This window comes from Equus quagga, chromosome 14 (genome assembly GCF_021613505.1).
Source record: "Equus quagga isolate Etosha38 chromosome 14, UCLA_HA_Equagga_1.0, whole genome shotgun sequence".
NCBI lineage: Eukaryota > Metazoa > Chordata > Mammalia > Perissodactyla > Equidae > Equus > Equus quagga.
In genome coordinates, this window is record NC_060280.1 from 97412205 (window position 1) to 97434188 (window position 21984).

The 21984-nt window shown below is 63.9% G+C and overlaps 2 protein-coding genes across 3 annotated transcripts in view; both read left to right on the forward strand.

Annotated features, from left to right (window-relative positions):
• The window catches only part of MIER2 (MIER family member 2), a 32075-nt gene extending 27465 nt beyond the window's left edge, over positions 1–4610 (forward strand). Inside the window, exons 9-13 of the mRNA XM_046638347.1 lie at positions 1195–1280; positions 1584–1724; positions 1828–1955; positions 2830–3259; positions 3653–4610. Of these exons, the coding sequence (XP_046494303.1) occupies positions 1195–1280; positions 1584–1724; positions 1828–1955; positions 2830–3259; positions 3653–3674 (807 nt within the window). The 3' untranslated portion in view covers positions 3675–4610. The remainder of the gene's footprint in view (positions 1–1194; positions 1281–1583; positions 1725–1827; positions 1956–2829; positions 3260–3652) is intronic.
• Positions 4611–11670: 7060 nt separating this feature from the next.
• Positions 11671–21671, forward strand: PLPP2 (phospholipid phosphatase 2). Of its 2 annotated transcripts, none has more exons than XM_046637724.1 (6): positions 11671–11827; positions 14536–14687; positions 14845–15122; positions 18156–18213; positions 18441–18617; positions 18901–21671. In XM_046637724.1, exons 1-6 carry the CDS (start codon positions 11776–11778, stop codon positions 19054–19056), a joined length of 873 nt encoding a protein of 290 aa, XP_046493680.1. In that variant the 5' UTR covers positions 11671–11775; the 3' UTR covers positions 19057–21671. The 2 variants fall into 2 exon arrangements, with proteins under 2 accessions (XP_046493680.1, XP_046493681.1); XM_046637725.1 differs by having other exon boundaries at positions 11713–11786.
• Positions 21672–21984: the final 313 nt, after the last annotated feature.

The window sequence follows — 21984 nt, forward strand, 5'->3', positions numbered from 1 at the left end:
CTCAGACCTCAGTCCTCCTCCTCCTCAGACCTCAGTCCCCCTCCTCCCTAGACCTCAGTCCCCCTCCTCCCTAAACCTCAGTCCTCCTCCTCCTCAGACCTCAGTCCTCCTCCTCCTCAGACCTCAGTCCCCCTCCTCCCTAGACCTCAGCCCTCGTCCTCCCTTCCCTCAGTCCCCTGTTCTTCCCTCGCCCTTGCTTCCTCCTGCCAAACTGGGTCACTCCTGGTCTCTGTGGGCCCTTGTTGCTATCTTCTGTCCATGGCTTCGCCCCTGACGACTCCAGGCTGACCCCTCGGCAGAGCCCTGGTGCATCTGGCCTGTAGTCCCGGACGTCTGCTGGACGTGCCCCTGGGGCTCTGTCTCAGACCTTGGTTTCCCTGTCTGTCCCATGTGGCTCCCCTCCCCACCCCCGTCCCCGTCTCTTGTGCCCTGGACCACTGTGCCAGTGCTCACGGGCCAGTCGGCGGAGAAGCAGGCCTGGCTGTTGCTGGGCTCCCGTCCAGCCTCACTGCCTCTCCTGGGAGGTTGTGATGCGGGAGCCCCGTGCAGGGCTGGTGTCGGGACAGGGATGGTGCCCGCACCCAGTGCCACTCCAGGCTGCACTCGATCGTCCTGTTGCAGCAGCGCCTCGCGGCTGGCGCAGCACCTGCTCGCTGCATTTCCACCGTGGGCGAGGCCGCTGCTGAGCACAGCGTCGTCAGCTCGCTGCCTGTTTCCTGTGCAGTCCGCCACGTGTGCCTCTGGGTGTTTCTTTTGTGCCGTGCAGCTGGCCCAGGGGCCTGGGCTCTTCTTTCCAGGCCAGCTGACACACGAGGGGCTCGTTGAGAAGACGGGCGCGTCTGCCTGTGCCGTGCCCCCGACTTGTCCCCAGACCCTCCCTGGGCCACAGTTTCGGGTCCCTCATTCTGGTGAATGGCAGTGGGGTTCTCCCACCGTTGCCAGCTCTAGCCGCAGCCCCTGGCTTGCTGTGGGTGATCCTCTAAAGTGGGAGATGCCCCAAATCACTACAAGGGGTTTTCCAGGTGGCGTGTGGCTCCCTGCCGGACGCATGTTCTTCCTTTTAGGATGTTCTATGTGGAGGCCTTTTTGTGCCATCTTTTAAGTATGACCAAAGTCTGGGGTCATGGAACCATGGTGTGTTGTTCACCAGCATCTTGTGTCCTGACGATGTCAGTGGTGCTCTGCACTCCGCAGGAGAAGTGGGCTCAGCTGGTTCTCATGCTGTTCCCTCTGGGCTTGGGCTCCGTCCTGGTCCTCACTGCCCTGACTCTGCTGGGCCTGTGAGGAGCAGGGACGAGGCGGGCCCCACCGTCCTTGGGGAAGGGAGGTGGGCGCTGGACATGTGGACCTGGAGTGGAGAAGGGTGGGCTCCCATGCAGCGAGTGGTGGCTCTCTGAGATGGGGCCACCGTCACCCTCGGGGTGAGGGGTCGAGCCTCAGATGGGCTGGAGCTTGGTGCAGAGAGCGCGGGGGCCTCGGGCAGGGTCTGTGTCTGAGTGGTGGGTGCCGTGGCTCGTCCAGTTGTCCTGGGAGGCGGGGGGGCTGACAAGCAGGGACCGTGGGGCCTGGGGGCTGGGGTGACCCTGGGCTGTCCTGCAGGTGCGCACGCGGTCTGTGGGCGAGTGCGTGGAGTACTACTACCTGTGGAAGAAGTCAGAGCGCTACGACTGCTTCTCCCAGCAGACGCGGCTGGGCCGCAGGAAGTACGGCCCGGCAGGAACCACGTGCGTGCTGCGGGCCCGCAGGGACTGGGGGCGGATGGGGCCGGGGAGGCCTCCCACCCCGGTGGCGACCCCTGCAGCCCCTCACAGTGCCCTCTCCCCACAGGGATGCAGACCAGGACCTGGACGGTGGTGACCCTGATGGCCCTGGCCGCCCCCACTCTTCGCTGCCCCTGCCTCCCGCTGCTGATGGCCTGGGCCCCGAGCCAGACCCCCTGGCACAGATGCAGACGGGTGAGAGCATGGGGGACCCTGCCCGGGGGGCGCCCCTCCTCATGGCACCCCACCCGGGCTGCTGGGCACTGAGGAGCGGGCGTCTGGGAGCTGCTGCCACTCCTCCCCACAAGGGGTCTCATGGGGTTTCACACGGGATCGCACATGGGGCGTCACAGGTGTGTCACACGGGGTGTCACGTGAGGTATCACATGCCAGGTATGTTACGAGCTTGTGGGCTGTCCATGTGGAGTGAACCGTATGTGCCGCTTAGCCCAAAGTGGGGGACTCCTCTTTGGCCCCAAGGGAGTGCTCAGTCCTAGCCTCCACATGGGAGACCAAGCAGGTGTCAGAGCTGTCCCCATGTCCCAGCCCAGGCCCTGCAGAGGCAGACAAGGCCTGGGCCATGACTGCAGTTTCTGAGGTGACCGTGGAGACGACCGGGATTGGACTCTGGGCTTTAGCGTCCCCAGGTCCAGAATCGCTGGTTCTCTGGTTCTCCCAGAACGTGTCCGCATCCTCCACGCCCCTGGACGGAAGCCCCTCAGACCCCCAGGGACCCGGCTGCTCAGTGCAGCTGTGCCTTTTTAGTTCTTTGAACCTGCTGCGTTCTGTCCTGTTTTTGAAGACGGGGATCAGAACCTCCCCTGGCTGGGCTGTCAGCCCAGGGGCCGTGTCCACGTGGCTGGATCCTCTGTCTGTGCGTGTCACGTGTCTGTGGGAGCACTCATGAGGGACCCATGGGCTCTGCTGCCCCCAGGGGGTCGGGCAGGGTCCTGCGGTCACAGCCTGTGGCACGTGGTATTCCGCGAGGGTGCCTTGTGGGGTTACTCTGGACCGGAGCAGGCAGGCGCGGGTGCTGTGGGGCCCACCTCAGCTGTGTCCTCCCCCGCAGAGCCGCCGAGCGTGGACGGCGCGGCCAGCAGTGTCGCTGAGCCCGAGGAGGGCTCTGACGGCCTCCCGTCCTCAGAGCCGGGGCCCGGTTCGTTCCAGCAGCTGGACGCGCCCCCGGCGGTGCCCCTGCCCCGGCGGCCACCAGGCCTGGCCGAACCGGCCTTCTACCCACCAACCGTGGCCACTCCAGAGCCCAGCGCCAGCCCGAGACTGGCTGTAGACTTGGCCTTGCCCGGGGCCCTCCCCGAGGAGCTGCCCCTCACCTCCAGCCACACGGACGTGCACGGACAGCCTGAGGAGGCCGTGGCCCCCGCACAGGTGGCCTTGTCAGTCACCGAGTTTGGACTCATCGGCATTGGGGACGTGAACCCCTTCCTGGCCGCCCACCCAGCGTGCCCGGCCCCTGGGCTGCACTCGGAGCCCCTGTCACAGTGAGTGCGGCTCCTGCCCCAGCCCCCCAGCCCCCACAGAGTGAGGTAGCAGGAGGGGCTTCAGGGCCCAGCACGGCCTGGCCACACGGAGTGGGCTGTGTGTTTCTTTGGTTTTATTCTCCTTGTAAGTTGGCTTATTTTTTTGACTACGTAATACATTCATTTGGTTCAAAATCCAAAAACATAGAAACAGGGCCAGTGCTAGGCTCCTCCTGCCCCGCTGGCCACCAGCTGTCCCTAGTGCTGGGACGGCTGCCTCGGGAATCCTGTCGGCACACGTGGGAGCACGGTCTGTGGGGAGGTGGGTGGGAGCCATGTGTCGGCACGGCGCCCAAGCCATGCGGTCTGTGGGCCTGGACTGACCCTCTGTCTCTCTCGGTCTCCTTCCCACAGCTGTAACGTGATGACCTGTTGATCCCTGGCCGCAGGTGGGCGTGTGTGGCCTGGACTGGACTTGTGGCCACCGTGGGGCCTGCCTCCGCCGTCTTCCCGACCCTTCCCTCCTTGTGGGCCGTGGGGGACGCCTGCTCTGCTCAGAACACTCCAAGGACTGTGGCGAGTGGTGGCCCGGCCGCCCCTCCCTGCACAGACCGGCACCCCCAGCACCCGACACTGCCGTGGCCCCGTCGAGCAGCTGGGTCGGAGGGCCCTGCCCGTCTGGCCAGCAGAGGCGAGGAAGCCGTCCCTGCCTGTCGGGGAGACGGGTCTGGACGCCGCCCCCACCAGCAGCCTCCGCCCGGGGCGCCCCAGCTCTCTGCGTGGCCCCGTCTCCCTCCTCCTGGCTGGGCCGCGGGCTGCCCCAGCCCAGGGGTCGGTGGGCAGCTGCTACTCGGTGCCAAACCCCGTGGGGCACAGAGCCATATACCTCGATGTCGGCCCGCCCGCGCCCGCGCGCTCTCTCCACTTCAGGAAAAGACGCACTTTACGCTCTCTCCCCTGGGGGCCCCAGCAGCCTTGGGCGTGGGCTCCAGGAGACTGGTGACCACATCCCTCTTGGTACTGAGGCCTGTCGCCTGCAACACCGAGGGGCCGGCCTTGAGCCCGTTCCCCTGACCCCGAGGGTCGGATTTCTGCTGACGCTCCCCGGGAGGATGGTTTGGGGTCCTGGTCCTTCTCTTCCTGCCTCCCTCATTTTATTTATGTTTCTGTTTACAAATTGGAGTGGGGTCCTCTGGGGGCAGGGGCAGCACCTCCAGCCCCCGGTGTCACCAGGGGAGCGTTTTGGCTCAAGCCCCCTGCTCCAGGAGTCGAACTTGGGCTCCCTCTCGCCCCACAAGGACCACACTGTGAAGTGACAGCTGCCTTGGATCCCTTGCTGTTTTATTTATTAAACTTGAGTTGAAGCCCGGGAGCCTCGTGTGGACAGGTTGTCCTGGTCACTGGGTGCACTGTGCTGGCCATGTCGAAGGATCTGGGTTGCGTCGTGGCCCAGACAGTACGGGGTCATGGGGGCCATGGGGGCTGTGGTCCGTGTTGGGACGGTGGTGTGAGGGTGGCGGTCAGTTAAGAGGAGGTGACGTTTAAGCTGAAATCTGGAGGGGAGGGGCTCGTTGTGGCGAGAGCCGGTGTCAGCAGGCTGAGGTCACAGCAGAGGCCGAGGTGGGGAAGGGCCCTGCGTCCCAGGAGGAGGCCCAGATGGCGGGACGGCTGGGCAGCAGGTCTGGTTCTGGGTCTGCAGTCCCTGAGGGTGGCCAGGGCTCCGTGTTCAGAGGCCTGTGGTGGCCGCGGACAGGCTGGCGGCGGCCGGGAACTTGGCCGGGAGGGGACAGGCCTGGACCGAGGGAGCAGAGGCTGCGAGGGGAGGATGGCCACGACCGCTGTGTCCAGCAGGTGGGAGAGGCTGGGCGCTCCGACTTGGGGTCTGGTCCCTGCGGAGCTGGTCGTGGGCTGAGGGGTCTGAGAGCCACGAGGTGGAGGTCAGTCCGTGGCCCTTCCCTCTCAGTCCTGCATCTCCTGGTCGCTCTGCCTCTGCTGATGGTCTGCCCTCATCCCGTCTGTGCCTGCTCACCCTGGCGGTTCTGGGGTCTCATCTTGTGCTGGTCGCGTGTGCTATGATCAGGATGTGCCTCCGTGCCGTGTGTGCTCGGCGTGCGGCCTCCTTTGCTCCCTCCTGTGCACTTAAGGCTCCTCCATGTCCTCGTGGCTCAAGGGCTCATTTCTCTTGGTCCCGTTGGGATGGGCAGTCTGTGTGTCCACTGGCCCCGGGGGCGTCTCGGCTGCTGTAGGCTGGGTGGCTGTGGGTGAAGCAGGTTTGTGTTCAGACACAGGTTTTTGGCTCGTTGGGGTGAATCTCAGGAGCGGCATCATGTCTGAAGCGAGTGTGGCTGAGAAACCACCCCGCTGACTCCAGTGGCTGCACGCGGGCCCCCCGCGGTGGCGCATCCCCGTTGCTCTGCGACCTCGCGGCCTCGGGTGGTCCGTGGGTGGACTCTGGCTGTTCTGACGGGGTTGGGGTCGGCGTGTGTGGAGTTGGGGGTCCGCCCTTTCCGGGCTCGCTCCTCCTGTGCGTCTGCGGGTCTAGGTGGGGCTGCCCCGGGGTTTGTGCGCGTGCGCTTGGCGCTCCTTCTGAGGGGCCATGCTTTGAAGTGCTCCTCAGTGTTGCTGGACGTGGCTTCAGGACGACTTTCTTTTCTTGGCATTTTGAGGATGATCGTGCGCTCCTGGTTTCTCTTGCTTCTGCTGAGAAGTCTGTCTGTCTGGCTCGTGTCTCTGAAAGTGCCACGTCCGTCCCCCCTGACGGGCATTCCTCCGGCGCTGGGCCGGGCTGGGCGCAGTTCTGTGCCGGCGCGCCCTGGACCTGAGGACCGGCCCTTTGCTGTGTGGGCCGCTCCGGCGGTCACTGCTCTCTCCACGGGGGCCCTGGGATTCTGTCCCCCGGGCCCGGTGCCCCCTGCCCTCCCTGTTTCAGTTGGGGTTTCCCTGACCTGTCTTGGAGGTCACCGTCCTCTTCTCTGGGGTTCCAGACACCGTGTGGCCACGGGGCGTTAGCTCACATGCTTGTCTCGGTTCTGGCATTCGCACGTGATCGTTTCCATTTCTCGGCTGCGATTCTCCGTTTTTTCCCGTTTTCCTCTGCGCTCTTCATCCTGTTGAGCAGGGTCTGCTTCAGCATCGGGTTGTTTCTGGACCTTCTCTTGACTGTTTCCTCCAGATTGTGGGTCACAGCTCCTCCCGTCTCGCCTGCTGTTCTACACGAGTCCTTCGCTTGGTGTTGGACTGTCCGCGTGCTGCGGCCGGGCTGTCCCGTGACCCTGGCCGCTCAGCAGGCCTCTTTGGCTTCTGTCTCCTTGGTCTCGAGAGTGCTGAGGTGACAGGGCCTCAGTGCCTGGGCGGTCCCGGGGCCGGCGGCTTCAGGAGTCAGGATCGTCACGGTCACGATATTTTGCTGCTTCTCTTAGTTTTGCTTCCTTGTCCCTTCGTTCTCGGGTGACTTCCCTTCGTGGTGACCACGACGGCCACCAGGAGCTCCAGGCCCTCGGCCTCAGTCTGTGGTCCCGGCAGAACGCATGCGTCTCCCCAGGAGTTACAGCGAGGGTCCTTGGGTTGGGTGTGTCCTTGTCCCGCCCCCCTCGCTGCACAGTCGCCGCTGCACAGTTGCCGCTGCGCAGGAGGCTTACCGATGGCGGTGGGTCGTCTGCCCGGCACAGGTGTGGCACAGGCTCGCGGGGAGGGCCTGGCGCTCTGGGAGCAGAGAGCGCGTGTGTGGAAGGAGGGGCTGCCGGGTCTGGGGCGGGTGGGCGGTGAGCTCCCGGCGATGGAAGACTCCCGAGGCCTCTCTGGGGGGCTGTGCCGTGGGGAGATGGCTGCAGTGGGGACACCAGCTGGGCCGGGGCCGGGAGAGACCGTGCTGACCCCGGCTCACGCTGACGACTAAGTCTCCGTTGTTGCTGGTGGTGCCCGTGGCTTTGACTGGATGCTGGACCTTCGTCGAGTAGATGGACGCAGCTTTACCCCGGGAGCGGCTTCTCGGCGGCCGAGGTGACGTGCGGCCCTCCTCACCACTCAGCTCCGCGGTCTCGCCTCCCCTCTGGCTCAGGTGACTTGGTGGCGGAATCAAGCCCTTCCTGCTGGCTGGCTTCTCCAGTTTCCATCCAGGCCCGACAGGCAGGAGCCTCCGGACTCCTCCAGATTTGGCAGCCATGCTAGCACCTCACCCGCGTCCTCCGCCAGGGATGGGCTCCTCCTCACCACCAACCCTGGGACAGGTGCCTTACTATGCGCAGCTCTTGGCCGTAAAGAGAAGTTATGTTTTTATTGTTGTTTTAGCTTATCCATTGTTTTCACTTGGGATGGTCTTTGGCGGCCCTCTGTGTTCTAACCAAACGTGGAGACACGAGTGAGGCGCCTGGAAGCACCTCACTCTGGCCGCTCCAGTCCGAGGGAGCCGGGCGCTGCCAGGGCGCATCTGGAGCTGGACTTGCCGAGGTGCCTCTGGGGGCAGGAGAAGGTGGCCAGGAGCTGGCAGCCCTGTGCCGGCACTTTCCCCGAGCCTCAGCCTCCCCGCCAGGCCGTGTGGAGGACTCCAGGCTCTGAATCTGCCCAGACCTGACCCCGCCGTCGAGTCCTTGTTCTCCTGGTGTGTGGCTCCTGGGTAGGACTGCCAGGTGAACAGGACAGCCAGCTTTGATAGCAGGTGGCAGATGCTTTAGCGTCAGTGCGTCTGTGAGGTTTGGGAGGTACTTGTGCTAAAGAGGATTTGTTGCTCCTCTCGGGTTAAATTTAACTGAGCCTGTATGTTTCTTTGCTGAGTCTGGCAGCCCTGTCCCCAGGCTACTGTAGGGAGGGCGTCCCGATGGTACGTGCCTGGCACGGTGGTACCCGTGAATGTCCTGCGGTCGGGCTGGCTGTGGCTTTGCCTCGTCCGGCAGGGGCTGCTCCTGTCCCACCTGGAGGCCGACTGGAGCCTGCAGCACCTCCTGGTCTGGGCCCAGATGTGGGTGGGGCCTGGCCAAAACCCCCTGGAGTGAGAGCCCCAGCCCCGAGGGGTCAGGGAGGGTGGGGCAGTGGCTCAGGGAGTGGACTCCAGAGGTCCCCGGGGGGCGGAGGCCCCCACTCACACGCAGAGAGCTCCCAAGCCCACCGTCCCTGTGCAGGGGAGACTCAGACACGGGCCCGCAGTGCTCACTCGGGAGGTGGACTCCGCCCCTGCCTTGGAGGGCTGTCCGAGGGGACAGGACACAGGACGGGCGTGGGGTCACTCAGCCTCCAAGGCTCAGAGGGTTCCCGGGCTCCCTTGCCACCCATATCACTTCTCGTCAGCCGTAACCTGGTCCCAGAGCCCCGCGGTCCCTGGCTCTGCAGGTGGGTTCAGGCCTGCTCGTCACACTCCTTGTCGGGGTCCTGGCTTTGAACGCAGGGACAGAAGCTGTGAATCGGGAAGGGGTGTGAACCGTGTGACCAGCCGGTGCCTCAGTGGGGTGGCCTGTCCCACCTCCCCCATTGCCTAAAAGCAGCATGTGGCGCCCCCTGCACGAAGGTGGCTCCTGTCAGAGCAAGTCTGGTTGGCGTGGTCCTGGGGCCCGGCACAGACAGGCCCCGAGAGCATCAGACTCCGTTACTCACGGCTCACTCCGCGTTTGTGAGCATTGACTGAGCGCCTGCTCTGCGGGTCCCTGCCCTCTGCGGCTCAGGATGGGGAGGGACGTGGGTGAGCAGACATGCAGACCAAGGGACCGGGCCCGGGGTGGGGCGTCTGCACGAGGTGGTGATTTCACTCAGGACACCTTCCCAGCCGGTGCTCGTGCTAAACCTGGGACAGTCACTGCGTCCTGACGCTGAGGTCTGGCAGCTCTTCAGGATTGCAGAGGCCCAGCAGCTGAAGGCCGTCCTGGGACCCTCGTGCTAGGTTCCCATTTGAAGGTGACCCCAGACTTCCGTCCCACTGTTTCTATCCCGTTAGCCCCCAGGGTGCCTCCTCGTGAGTTCTGCCCATGAGGCCCTTCACCACACTCGGTGGGCAGTCCTGTGCCCCCTGTGCCAATGGGACACTGAGGCACTTCCTTCCCCACCCAACACGCCCGGCACAGCTGTGGGGTGAGGCTCGACTCCGGGTCCTCAGCGGGGGTCAGGCCCCAGGTTGGGGAGGTGACCCTGGGGGCTCTGAGCCCTGAGAGAAGTACAAGAGGCAGTGGGGGTCGCAGCTGCGCTCTGGGGGCGCCGCCTAACCCCAACCCTTTCTGCCTCCTCCCGGGCGACCCCTCAGTCTTCATGTCACCACAGAGGAAACACACCTGGAGCCCATCTGGTGACAAGACCTGCGGCCCCAGGTGACAAGAAGGGACAGCCTCTGAGCCCTCAGCTTCAGTGCTCCAGGGAGGCTGCCTGGTCTCTGAGGGACGGGCGAGGCCCGTTGCCCAGTGGGGGCTCCTTCCAGCCCTGCCGTCTGCGGCTGATGGAGAAGCCGTCCAGCCCGGCTCCCAGCCCAGGCTCTGTCCCCAGAGCCGGCCCCCTGCCTCGGGTCCTCCTTGGAACGGGCTACAGCAGATGCGGGAGCCCTGACCCCAATCCAACCCTGATCCTCAATCCTGCTCCCTCGTGTTAATCCCGATGCTGTATGACTATTTTAAGGATGGTGAGATGCAGGGCATGGGGAGGGGCTCCAGCTGCGCTCGCCCTCCAGCTAGGCCCACGTCCTCGCCCCCTCCCTCTGGAGGCCCTCGGGGTGGACCAGCCTGGCCTGGCCTGCCCCCCATGCCCCCTTTGCCCCCTGCCCTGCGCACAGTAGGCGCTCCATGAAGAGCCCGCATTTCAGCTGCCGGTGTCTCGGCTGCACTGAGAGCGGGGTCACCCGATGGCAACCTTAGTGAAAGAATGCAGGAATAATGACGCGCCAGCGTTTATGGAACGTGCCTTCCAAGCACCGAGCTCTTCGCCCTGTTTTCTCCAGCAATGTCCCTGCTCCGTATCCGATCCGTGAATGAAGGAAGGAACAAGGAACGAAGGACGGAGCTGGAACCAGGCCCGCCTTTTCCTGGGCCCGGCCGCCCCGCCCGGTGAGTGGCAGCAGGGGAAGCCAGTGGGCAGAGCCCCAGCCTGCCCAGGGCCGCGCTGGGTCCAGCCAAGCCTGAAAGCGGCCTCTTGGGACAGCCCCGCCCAGACTCCAGGAAAACCCTTCGGGCAGACGGAAAATCTAGGTCCAGAAGTTTCCATCCAGGACCTTGTCATGTCCTGGGGGTGGGCTGAGTCATTTTGAGTGTCTGCCGCCTGGCTCATGGAGAGTTGTTCGGCCCCGGGGACAGGGCCAGAGACACCCCCAACCCTCGGTGGGCTGATGGGGTCTGACCCCTGGGCCCTCCCAGGACCCCTCCCCCGACTGCAGGCGTCTGTCCATCCTCCCCGTCCTAGTCCCAGGTGCTCGACCTTTGGCCAGGGGCTGCCCCTCTCTGGACCTGGCTCTCTTCATCCCTAAAAAGGGCCGAGAGACGTCCTCCATCTTGCGATTGTTGGAGGGTGTGGGCTGGTGGATGTGGTTCAGAGGTCAGGGGCAGCGGACCCTGGGTTCGAATCCCAGCCCTGCCCCTTCCCACTGTGTGTGGGCTTGAGAGGCAGACAGGACCTCTCACGTGTCACGTGTCTGCCGGGTGAAGACAGGTCTCTCCAGGACATGGGGACTCCCCAAGGCCTCTCAGATGGTTGCAGCCCCCAGGATCCACGGTGGCTGTGCGCACACTGAGAGTGGGTGTGATGGGCCCCTCGGGCCTCAGTTTCCCCAGCTAGGGTGCCTTTGACCCCCAGGCACCTCCCAGCTCAGGGCTCCCTGGGCCCTGGTGGGGTGCAGGGCGCAGAGCCCAACCCTGGCCCTTTTCAGCGAGTGCCTCCCTCCCGGCACCTGTTTGCTCTTCCGTGAAGTGGGGACGGCGGCACAGACAGCCCGCGGGGTTGAGGAACTTGATCTGAAACGCTCGCGGGTGTGAGCGTTAGGAGGGGAGACCGCTGCCACTGAGCCCTGACGCCGCGCCAGCTTTAAGGCGCTTCCTGAATTCAGAGGTGTTAATTGCATACGGCATGGGGGCCATTCCCCAGTGAGGAAACCGAGGCTCAGAGAGGGACGCGCGGGGACACGTCCTCCCCCCACCCCGTCCTGAGGGGTCCGCCCGCTCACCCGCCCACTCACGCGTCCGCTCGTTCCTCCTCACGGACCCCCCGCCCCCCAGCCGGCCCAACCCGCTGGTGACCCGGGCGTGCGCCGGCACCGGACGCGCGGGGCGACCCTGGACCGCCTCCCGGCCGGGGGTTGGGGGTGCTGCGCGCTGACGCCCCCCAGCTCAGAGACCCTCGGCCGGCCCCGCACGCGCTCTGCACCCCCGCTCTCGCGCGCCGTGGGCGGGGCGGGGCAGAGTCCGCCCCCTCCCCTCGGCCGCCCCGCCCGGCCCGCCGTCCCTCCTCCCTCCCCCGTCCCTCCCTCTTCCCCTCGCCCTGGGCCAGGCTCCGCGGCCATGTGACCCGCGGCCGGGACGCGACGGGACGCGCCGGGACGGCAGTCGGGGGTCGCGGGCGCGGCCCGGGGCGGGGGCGGCATGAAGCGGAGGTGGGTCTTCGTGCTGCTCGACGTGCTGTGCGTGCTGGTCGGTAAGAGCCGCGGGGACCGGGTGTGGGGACCCTTCCCAGGCCGTGCCCCGGGCCCCGAGGGTTTGCAGGGCGGTGGGGGACTTCGGCGCTTGTACCCCTCGGAGCCCCGGGCGGTGGGGGAGCCCGGGGGAGAACCCTCGGTGCCGCGCCCCGCGCGCCCTCCCGGCCTCAGTTTCCCCGCCGCCCCGGGCTCGGGAGGGGTCACCAGGGCGCCGCGGGGGGGGTGGCGTCCGGGCCCCGGAGCAGGAAGTCGCCGCCGCGCGTCCCCGCCCCGGCCGGTCGGTGATTCACGGGGCGGCGGCCGGGCGGACGGGAGCGTGGCCGCGGGGCACCGGGCAGGACCCCACGCCCGCCCCCGCCCGGCTCCCGGGGTGCAGGGAGGGCGGAGCCCGGGACGCACCGCGCGCCGGTGGGATTCGAACCCCTCCTCGCACGGACCTGGGCGAGGCCGCCGCGGACCAAACCTGTCGGGCGGGTTTGGGGCCAGGCTGGGGGCGGGGCCAGCCCAAGCCCCCTCCTCCAGGGTCCCGGGAACAAAGGCCGAGTGTTTGCTCTGGGGCCGTGTGGACAATGGCCCCGGAATCCTACCCCGGCGGGGGGAGGGGCGCCTCGGGCCTGAATCCGCCCCCCCATCTGCTTCCTGCTCCACCGTCGGGGACGGATCAGTCAGCCTTGACGGATTATGGAGGTCAGGTCCTCCTCCCATGCCCTAGATGAAACCCCTGGGATGGCCCAGGTGGCTGCAGAAAGTCCCTGGGGGCGTCCACCAGCACTGGGCATCGTTTCCTCAGCATCTGCGTACGTTATTTATTTGAACACTTCTGTGATGCTTATTGTATGCCAGGCACTAAGCAACGTACAAATAATTAAACCTTTTCGTCCAAACATCCTGTGAGAGAGATGCTGTTATGATCCCCAGTTTTGGCCAGAGAGGTTCAGTCTGCTGTTGGAGGTCACACAGCAGGGAGAGGTGGAGCTGACAATAGGTTGTGTGCTTCTGCTGTTTGTCAGATGCTGGCGGCCCAGGCCGACCCAGCTCCTTCCAGAAGCTTCAGTAGATAAACAGTTCAGTGTTAGATGGTGACAAGGACCCTGGTGAAAACACTCCAGCGGATGCCAGGGTTGGAGACATTTGAGCCAGAGGACCCAGGCAGAGGGAGGGGCTCTGATTCCAGTGCTCTGAACTCTGCTTCCCGAATCCCAGGAAAGCCCAACTCGGCCCAACTGGGTCGTCTGGGTCTTCAGTGGGAGCGGCTGGGCCTGGGGGACAGGAGTTGGGGGCTGACCTCACCACCCAGGCAGCCACCTGCGCGGGCCGTGGGGCCGTGGGGCTGGGGCTCGAGTTGATTTCTCAGCGTCTTCCAGCCCTGCCCCCACCCCCAGCTTTGGGAGCGTCCTCCTTGGCCTCAGTCTTGCCAGCCAGAGGGACCCTGAGCACCACTCCTCTGCTCCCTGCTCTGCAGGGCCGCCCACTTCCCTCACAGCAAGAGTCGTGTTCTTAGGGTGTACCGTGACGCTGCCACAGAGCCTCCCAGGCCCAGCTCTGCAGGCGCGGCCCCCCACCTTGTCCCAGGGCCCAGCTCTGCAGGCGCGGCCCCCCACCTTGTCCCAGGTCTCAGCTCTGCAGGTGCGGCCCCCACCTTGTCCCAGGGCCCAGCTCTGCAGGCGCGGCCCCCACCTTCTCCCGGGCCCAGCTCTGCAGGTGCGGCCCCCCACCTTGTCCCAGGGCCCAGCTCTGCAGGCGCGGCCCCATCTCCGGACCTTTGCAAGACTGTCTCCTCTGCCTGGCACTCCTCCTCTGATCTCCCCTGAACGTCCTCACCTCCTTCAGCTGCCTTCTCTCTCTGTTCTCCCCAACAACCCCCACTGACACCTGCAGCCCCTCCCTGATTCAGTCTTTCTTTGTCCCCAGCCCTGCTGTGCTCTGTGGGGCTGTTTCCTTTACTGAGCCTCGCCCGGACTCAGCCTCAGAGGTGCTGGTTGGCCCTGTGACTGGAGCCCCGGGGGCCCTGGAATCTGGCCCGTTGGGAGCAGGGTTGGCCCTGCCTTCCTCCTCCTCTGGGATTCAGGCCCCAGAAGAGCCCCTCCCTTTTACACTTGTCACCTGCCCTGCTGGGCAAAGGACATCCTGAGAGGGGGAGGCCTCCCTTCCTTGATGGATGCTCGTTAAACTGCTGCCTCGGTTGCTCCCAGGCCTCTCAGGTGCCCACAGATGGGCATCCCACAGTGATTGCACAGTGCTGCACCGGGACTGAGACACAAAGAACAGGAGTTTCCTCCCACTGAGTGATTTCGGGGCTGGGCAGTCAGGAGGGAAGTCCATGAAAGACGTTTTGGACAGAGAAAAGGACATGGGCCAAGGTCCTGGGGGGGGTGGCTGCTTGCCGGGTCTGTCGGGGGGAAGGGGGGCGGGAGGGAAGTGCGTGGGGAAGGGGGAGAGAGGTGGGGTCGGGGCTGAACGATGGGCCTTGGTGTCTATCTGAGGACAAAGGGACTCACGAGGGGGTTTCAGTGGGGGCAGCAGCTTCCTATTTGCCATGAGAAAAGCTCCTAGCTGTTGGGTGGCGTGGAGGTGAGGAAACCCAGGAGGGAGGTTGAGGCAGGTGGCCACATGCTGGATGAAGGCTGCTCTGCGTGGCCCCGGGCTCGGCTGGGGGGAACATGCAGCTGGGGGGCCATGTGGCTACTAGGCTCCTCTCCCCCGCCAGCCGCTCTGCCTTTCGCCATCCTGACGCTCGTGAATGCCCCGTACAAGCGAGGGTTCTACTGTGGCGATGACTCCATCCGCTACCCCTACCGTCCGGACACCATCACCCACGGGCTCATGGCCGGGGTCACCATCACAGCCACTGTCGTCCTTGTAAGGCAGGAGGGGCTTGGGGGGGGGCCGAGTTCTGCCCTGGGTGGTGTTTGTGGGGAAGAGGGCCCCCTTCGGAGTTGCTCCCCTTTGAGTGGCGAGGACCACAGCCCGCAAGCCAGTGCCTGGGGGAAACCCCACGGTGGCTGCTCCCTTGCAGGTCTCAGCCGGAGAGGCCTACCTGGTGCACACCGACCGCCTCTATTCCCGCTCTGACTTCAACAACTACGTGGCTGCCATCTACAAGGTGTTGGGGACATTCCTGTTTGGGGCTGCAGTGAGCCAGTCGCTGACAGACCTGGCCAAGTACATGATCGGCCGTCTGCGTCCAAACTTTCTCGCCGTGTGCGACCCTGACTGGAGCCGCGTCAACTGCTCAGTCTACGTGCAAGTGGAGAAGGTGTGCAGGGGCAGCCCCGCCAACGTCACTGAGGCCAGGTGGGTGCTGGAGCCGTGGCCTTCATGCTGGGGGTGCTGGGGGAGCCGAGCCACAGACACCCTCAACCTGGGGTGCTGGAGATGGGCCCTCAGGAGCCGGATACTGAAGAAGGGGGAAGTGGAGGCACCCAGGGCCCTGCAGACGGGGGGAGGCGGGGCCTGGAGCAGAGCAGTGGGTGCCGGAGCCTCCCCTCAGCTTCTGGCCCCAGCCTCGTGCTTCTGCTCATCCTCTCGCCGTCTCTGCTGATGAACTTCTTATTTAATCGGCATCCTTATTTTTCTTTTTCAAAACTTGAAATAAAATTCGCCTAGCATAAAATTCACTAATCTAACCATCTTGATGTGTACAATCCATTGATTTTTAGTACATTCACAGTGCTGTGCAGCCGTCCCCACTATTGTATTCCTGGATATTTTCATCACCCCGTGTCCATTAGCTGTCACCCTTCCCTGGCCCTTGGCCGTCACTGACCGGTGTGGTCTGTGGATTTGCCTCTGGACGTTTCATACAGATGGGGTCACACCACGTGGCCCTTCGTGTCTGTCCTCTGTAGCGCTGCAGAGCTCGCCAGCGGGGGCTCCTGTCAGTTTTTGCTGCGTGTGTTTTGGGCTCTGCTGGTGGGTGCGGATAGCTGTGTGCTCGTGACGCCTTCTTGACGGGGCGACCTCGAGCACTGTAGTTGCGCTGCCTGATGGCGTTTCGGTCAGTGACAGGCTATACGTCTGACAGTAGTCCTCTCAGATCATGACGGAGCTGAAAATTCAAATTGCCTGGTGACGTGGTCACTCGCGCCCGCGTGACGATGCTGGTGTGAACAGACACCTACGGCGCTGCCGGTTGTGTGAAAGTACAGCCCGTGCACTTGTGCACAGTGTGTGACACTTGAGAGTGACAGTAAGTGACAGCCGCTAGACTAGACTTTTTGTTGCTGTTTTAGAGCGTCCTCTTTCTCCTTCTAAGGAAAAAGTTCACTCTGCGCACTACGCTGTGTTGCATCGTTTTCTCTCGTGCTTGATTTAATCTTGTGTCGTTTGTTCATCACGGCCCCTAAGTGTCCAGTAAGAGGCCACGTCACGTGATTGACCTGGAGACGAAATTCAAAGTGATTCAGGACACGAAGGTGGGACACAGCGATGGTTGTTGCTCCCGGTCGGGCGGGTCCCAGGCCCCAGGCCCCTCGGCTGCGACGCTGGGGAGCAAGGGCAAAGCAATGGAAGCTGTCGAAGGGTCTGCTTCATGGAGGGAAACGAGACAGACATTCGAGAAGGGCCTGTGTCAGACCTGCAGAAACTTCTCATGACCCGGATTGAAGACCAGACACAAGCGTGTCCCTCTCCGCACCGTGACGATCCCGGCTAAGCAGGGAGTGTCTGCGACGTTGAAGGGAAAGGCTGGACCCGACTGCGGCGTCGAGCTCACCGCCAGCTCCGGGTGGTTGAAAGGAGTCAGATGGATGCTCGTCACACGACGGGAGAGCGAGTGCTGATGCGAAGGGTTTGCGGAAACTGGATGAGTGTGGAGGACGATCGCTCGCCAGAGCAAACGCTCAACACAGACGGGCCCCCTGTTCTGGAAATGGCGCCTGAAGGGGCCTTTTTCTGCGGGGCCCAGTCAGGGCCGGGCTTCGAGGACAGGACAGCAGCCTTGCTCGGGGCCATGCCGCAGGCTGCGAGTTGTCACCCCCTGTGCTCTGGCGCGGTGACCCCGGCCCTTCTAGCGCATCTGTCGCTCGTGCTGTGGCAGCAACAAGAAGTCACGGCCGACCGGCTCCCCCGGGACGCCCTGAGCTGCTGTGCCAGGTGGAGAAGTGCCGTCGGGAGAACAGCGCACCTGTTAAGATGGTGCTTGTTGTCGATGATGCTCCTGTGTCTGCTCCTCTTATGATCTTCATCCCAAAAGCCGAGTTTCTCCCTGCAAAGTGTGTGAAAACTGGCATTTTGAATATTGCGACGGAGCAGCTCTGCGACTCGGCGACTTGCTGCTGCTGGAGGTCGTGCTGGTGGTGAAGTGACTTTCCTGAGCTGACTCTCAGGGCTGCATTCTTCGCCGTGTGTGCCCTGAGGTTCTGCTCTCTTCGTGGAGTGACCAGCTGGTGACGGGACAGACTTCCTTCGACACCGGGAGCCTGGGAGGACGCCAGGCCTCTGCACACGGCTCTGGGGGCCACGTGGGGCCCGCCCTCCCCTCGGCCCTGCCTTCCCCTTCGCTTCCTGGCTGCAGCGCCTCAAGGTCAGCCAGAGGGCGGAGCCGGGGCCTCCCCGCCTCTCCTGAGCAGTCGCCCACCCTGGCCTCTGGACCCCAGGGCCTTGTTCTCCAGAGCGTGCCGTTCCCAGCCCTCCGTCCCGAGCTTTCGAGAGTCCGTGTGCCTCCCCAGGCAGCAGTGGCTGATGCGTTCGCTGCGATGTTTCAGACCAGAGCCCCTGGGGAGCCTCGGCCACGGGCAGAAGGAGGTAAAGAGGCTAGCTCCAGGGCCCCAGACGGGTCCCAGCAAACCGTCACACCTCTGCAGTGAGGCCCGTTCTCTCCCTCTGGTCCCGTGGCCACCGCCATCTGCCGACTGTTCCTGGCGGTTTTCATCGCCTTTGTGGAGCGTGGGCCTGGGAGTTCCTGACTGTTCTCTTCCGTTGATGGACGTCCTTTGTGAAAACTTGAATTTGTGTAAAAAGAAAATGTGAAAGTTTCACCAGTTACCACAGATGGAGAATAAGCCTGAAGAGAAACTCAGTGGGAACAAAGCTGGTGCTCGCTGCCTGCGGGGCGCGTGTGCCGGTTCTGGGTTCAGGGCCCGCGGCGCGTGCCAGGGGTAGAGACTGTGAGCCCCGGCCCAGACCTGCTGCTGCGTCCTCAGAGAAGCGGGGAGGGAGTCACTGACCGCGTCTGACGCTGCACGTTTCCCTGTGAAACCCTCCCTGGTGCCGCGTCCCTGGCTGTGGGGACACGGAGGGACAAGCCGCCGGGCGGTGGAGGGCAGAGGGGCCCCGTGTGCTCCCTGGTAGAGGGTAGCCCTGACACCCGCATCCTCTCCGTCCTAGGTTGTCTTTCTACTCTGGACACTCCTCCTTTGGGATGTACTGCATGATGTTCTTGGCGGTGAGTCTGTTTCTCCGTGACTGGCTTGTTGTGGAACCCCAGCCAAGTCACTCCCCTTCCCTGGGCCTCAGTTTCTCCATCTGTCAAATGAGTGGGTGGAGGCGGTGATGGGGGGCGAACTGGTTTGTTCATAGAAACTCGGGGTTCCGTGCTCCTGGCCTCAGTGCTCCCCCTGTGTGTCCGGCGGGGTGAGCTCGGCTCCTGGCTGACGGACGCCCTCTGCCCAGCTCTACGTGCAGGCGCGGCTATGCTGGAAGTGGGCACGGCTGCTGCGGCCCACCGTGCAGTTCTTCCTGGTGGCCTTTGCCCTCTACGTGGGCTACACCCGCGTGTCTGACCACAAACACCACTGGAGTGACGTCCTCGTCGGCCTCCTGCAGGGGGCGCTGGTGGCCGGCCTCACTGTGAGCTCCACCTCCCTTCCCGGTCCCATTCTCCAGCCCCACCCCAGGCCCTGCTTTCTCAGGGCCCCCCGACACACCCCACACCACCCCACTCCCGGGTTCCAGCCCGCTCCCCTCCCCGGGTCCCTTTCCTCCTCCATCCCCGCCTCTCCAGCTCCGCCCCGTCTCCTCCTCTGTCCCCACCTCTTCAGGTTCTGTCAAATGAGTGGGTGGAGGCGGTGATGGGGGGGCGAACTTGTTTGTTCATAGAAACTGGGGGTTCCGTGTTCTCTTCTTCTCCCAGGTTCGGTACGTCTCCGATTTCTTCAAAGTGCGGCCCCCGCTGCACGGCCCGGAGGAGGAGGAGCTGGAGCGGAAGCCCAGCCTGTCGCTGACGCTGACCCTGGGCGAGGCTGACCACAACCACTTCGGGTACCCTTCGGGTACTTCTTCCTCCTGAGCTGCGGGCCGCCTGGGCAGGGCCCTCTGCGTCCGGCCAGGTCCCGGTGGCACTCTCACCTGGGTGGCGCCAGGGCTCTGGACGGGCTCCAGGTGCCCTGGCCCGGCCCCATCTCCTGTGCACTGGACCTGGGGTTTTGGGCTCCCGGGGCAGCCCTAGCTTGGAGGGGACCCTGTCCTCAGCTCCCTCAGTACCCCCTGCGTTTGTTGGGTTAGGGAGGGACCGAGAGATCCAGATGGAAGCTGTTTTTGTAAAGTGTAGTGCATATGTGGACTTTTTAGTAAAATAGGGCATTTTTTGGACAAGTTGTCAGTGCCCCGTCCTGAGGGCTGTGTCCACCAGCAGAGGGCACCCTCCCTCATTGCTCAGCTGGGCCGGGTGCCAGTAGACGGTTAAGTCACCGAGACCGCCCGGGTCAGGAAGAGGCCAAAGTGGAGCCCGCGGCTCCCCTCCCGGTTCCCGTGTGCAGTGCCGAGGCTGAGGGTCAGGCGGGGTCTCATGTGCAGGGCCCGGAGCAGAAGGCCTCTGCAGGCCTTGGACCCTGGGCCAGGAGGGTTGGCAGTAGGGGGTCCTGATTCCGGTCAGCCTCAGGGTTCTCCCCTCCCCGTGTGTGGAGGCCACTGTCGAAGGCCCACGATGTGGCCTCTAAGGGCCGCCTGGTGGAAGTTTGGATGTGGGCCAGAGCTCGGCCAGTGGGCCTCGGTCCTGCCTGCAGCCCCTGGAGGCTGCGTGCAGGCTGCGTCAGGGTCAGGGTCGGGAGGGCTGCGCCCGGCCCGAGAGACTGCTCGCAGGGTTTGGGCCTGGAGCCGGGCTCCTTGTCCCCTTTGTGCTCCGGGACGTGCCCTCTCCTGCTCTCGGGCGGTGCCCACCTGCGGCAGCACATGCCGGCCATTCCTGGGGTTGACCGCTCCCTGTGGTCCTGGAGGACTCGGCAGTGCTCACCCTCCCTGTGCTCAGTCCTGCCCCCCGCGCTCTGGCCCGGGACCCGTGTGTGTGGCTGCAGGAACACGCCCTCTTGTCCCCCGCCCTGGATCGTCTCCTCACTCACCGCTCACGGGAGTGAGTGTCGGGAGGTGAAGCACATGAGGCTGTGAACTAAGCTCTAGAAACATTAAGGAAAGCGTGTTCGAGACCCAGCGCGGGCGGGCTCTGTGATCCGGGAAATGGAGAAAGGGAACTGGAAGGAACTCTGGGCCCAGGCCGAGCGGTGGCCCGGGGCGCGGAGCACAGTGAGCAGGAGCGTCCACCCCTGGCGGTGGCCCCTGAGGTGATGAGGAAGCTTCTGCTGCTGATGGCTGTGGGGCCGAACCTGGCAGGACGTTCGAGGTCACTGCTCAGGGAAGCTCGGGCAGTAAGTTTAATGTTTGACCAACCAGCCGTGTGATGTGGGCAACTTGCTTTTAAGTGTCGGTGTTTTATTTGTGCCCAGAACTTGTGTTACTCCATGTTCCTTGCCGGGTGCTCCTCTCAGGCCTCCAGGGTGATGTGGCTCCTGGGGACTGAGACGGGGGAGGTCTCCGGCTGCCGTGGCCTCGCCTGGTGCCGCATAGACGGGAGGAAGGGGACCCAGAGGCAGAACAGCCGCACACCCAACGTCAGGGGCGCGGCCTCCCTGAAGGTGTCGGGCAGGCTCCTGGCCGGAGAAGCCACAGTGCAGCTGCCCAGGCGTCCCAGGACCCAGGAGGAGGCGACGGCGGTGCCCTCACGGCGTGTGAGCGGCTCTCCCAGGCTCAGAGTGTGTCTGTCAGGGAACGGGGAGAACGTCCAGCGGGATTCCACAGGGCGGCTGGAGCAGGGAGCAGGTGGGAGGGACGAGTCGGGGCCCCTGACACCAACCGCTGCCTCCCCCTCCTCCCAGTGCCGTGACCGGAGGCCAGGACCCCAGTGAGGCTCTGGGCCCAAGTGTGGAAACAGCCCCGGTAAACGCCGCTCTGGACGTGGTGTGCTGGGCGGTGCGGTGGCTGTGCTGGGGTGGCCGACGGAGAGGAGCAGAGCGGTGAGGACGTAGCTGGGGGTCTGGGTGCTTCTCCGGGAGGCCAGGGGCCACGCCGCGTGAGCGGAGAGGGCTGCGCTGGCCAGAGCCGTCCCGAGTGCTCGAGAGCCGGAGCAGCTGTAGCCTTCGGAGCAGCACTCTCCCACTACTGGGGGTTGATCTCAGGACACGTCACACGCTGTTCCGTGTGAGCCGTGTTCCAGGGCCATTGACTCTCACAGACTCTGCCCCGTCGCGGTCACGTGAAGTCAGGACGCCACCCTGGGTGCACACGCCTCCCCGTGTTACATCCCGAGGTGGAGGAGTATTTTCTCTTTTTCTTTTGTTGGTTCTCACGGGAAACCCCTCGATTCTTAGTCGTGTAAATATTTCCTGGGTGTGTTCTCGGTGCCCAGCGTCCCCCACCTCGTGACATTAGCTGGTTTTGGACAAACCCCTCCTGAGCACTGAGTGACACGAGGGACTTTTTGCTGGTGTGTTGGGTGCGACGTCATGGTGTGGTTTTGTAGGAAATGGTGCTTTGTGGCCGTGCGTTCTGACGTATTTAGGAGTGAAATTTTCTGATGTCTGTAACCAACAATATTTCACAATACAAAAATGTGAAGCAAACGTGGCAAAATTTTAGTAATTGTTATGTCTACGTGCTGTGTATGGGTATTCGTTATGTCACTCTCTTTACCATATTTCAAAAGTTTTTTATATAATTCAAAAAAGGAAAACTCTGCCTCAGTAAATTCCTGTAAGTTGAACTCTGTTTATTCATTTCTTATTCCCCAAATAAATCCCTATATACATTGTAAAAACATAAAATTGGAAAACAAGATTGAGTTTCAATGTTAGTTCCTGTGATGTCAGTGGGGTCGTCGTGTCCGAGCGCAGCGGGCTGTGGAGAGGGGTCTGGAGGTGGTGGCCAGGCCGTTGCTCCGGTCCCTCCC

Bases quoted from the DNA above. Each gene is read 5' to 3' on its own strand.
- PLPP2 (XM_046637724.1), top strand. From the start codon at position 11,776: ATGAAGCGGAGGTGGGTCTTCGTGCTGCTCGACGTGCTGTGCGTGCTG. The intron at 14,688-14,844 runs GTAAGGCAGGAG...GCTCCCTTGCAG, and splicing joins TCACAGCCACTGTCGTCCTT to GTCTCAGCCGGAGAGGCCTA. The intron at 18,618-18,900 runs GTGAGCTCCACC...TTCTTCTCCCAG, and splicing joins CGCTGGTGGCCGGCCTCACT to GTTCGGTACGTCTCCGATTT.